The following is a 613-nucleotide window of genomic DNA, read 5'->3' as shown; positions in this document are numbered from 1 at the left end:
TTGAAATTATGGAATAACTGCTAGGCTGTCTTTTGAGCCACAATATTGTTTCAATTTGTGTCATATTTGTAGAGAAGAATAAGAAATGTATTGGTATACCCTCTTCTCCTTCTCTACTGTGTCTACAGTAGAGGAAAAAAATATTCTGGAATCTTTTCTGCTTACTTACAGAAGCTGCCAATTTAATACCAAGATTGCTTAGACTGTGTTTGATATCTTAAGACATTAGTAAATTGGCTAGAAAGAAATAGTTGTAAAATGAGCAGTTCTCAAACTGGAGTGTGCATCAAAATCACCTGGACGGCTGGTTGAAATCCAGACTGCTGTGCCCTACCCCTAGAATTTGCGATTCAGTTGATCTGGGTGGGGCTGGAAAATCCATATTTCCAGTACGTTCTGGGGATGATGGACTGCTGGTCTAGGGAGATTTCTTTGAAAGCCTCTGACATAAATATATGTTTTCTAATGACCTCATCTTTCATTGGGGGTGGTGGCCGGGAATCTTCACAGACAGGTGAAAAGTTTGAAGCAGAGAATAGCTGGTAAATCTATCCCTACCGAGAAGTTTGCTGTGAGGAAAGCCCGACGGTACTCTCCTTCGTTGCCTGCACCT

The 613-nt window shown here is 40.9% G+C and overlaps 1 protein-coding gene across 1 annotated transcript in view; it reads left to right on the top strand.

Moving 5' to 3' along the window:
- LOC103213156 (tetratricopeptide repeat protein 39B-like) overlaps nucleotides 1-607 on the top strand; it is a gene marked incomplete at both ends in the record, with an annotated part of 48,941 nt that extends 48,334 nt beyond the window's left edge. The window contains 1 exon segment of the mRNA XM_007959027.1: nucleotides 511-607. Coding sequence (XP_007957218.1) covers nucleotides 511-607 — 97 coding nt within the window.
- Nucleotides 608-613: the final 6 nt, after the last annotated feature.

Source organism: Orycteropus afer, unplaced genomic scaffold (assembly GCF_000298275.1).
Source record: "Orycteropus afer afer isolate SDZICR_OR568_19922 unplaced genomic scaffold, OryAfe1.0 scaffold01359, whole genome shotgun sequence".
NCBI lineage: Eukaryota > Metazoa > Chordata > Mammalia > Tubulidentata > Orycteropodidae > Orycteropus > Orycteropus afer.
Note: the sequence above shows the minus strand (reverse complement) of the source record. Positions and strands in the feature narration are given on the sequence as shown.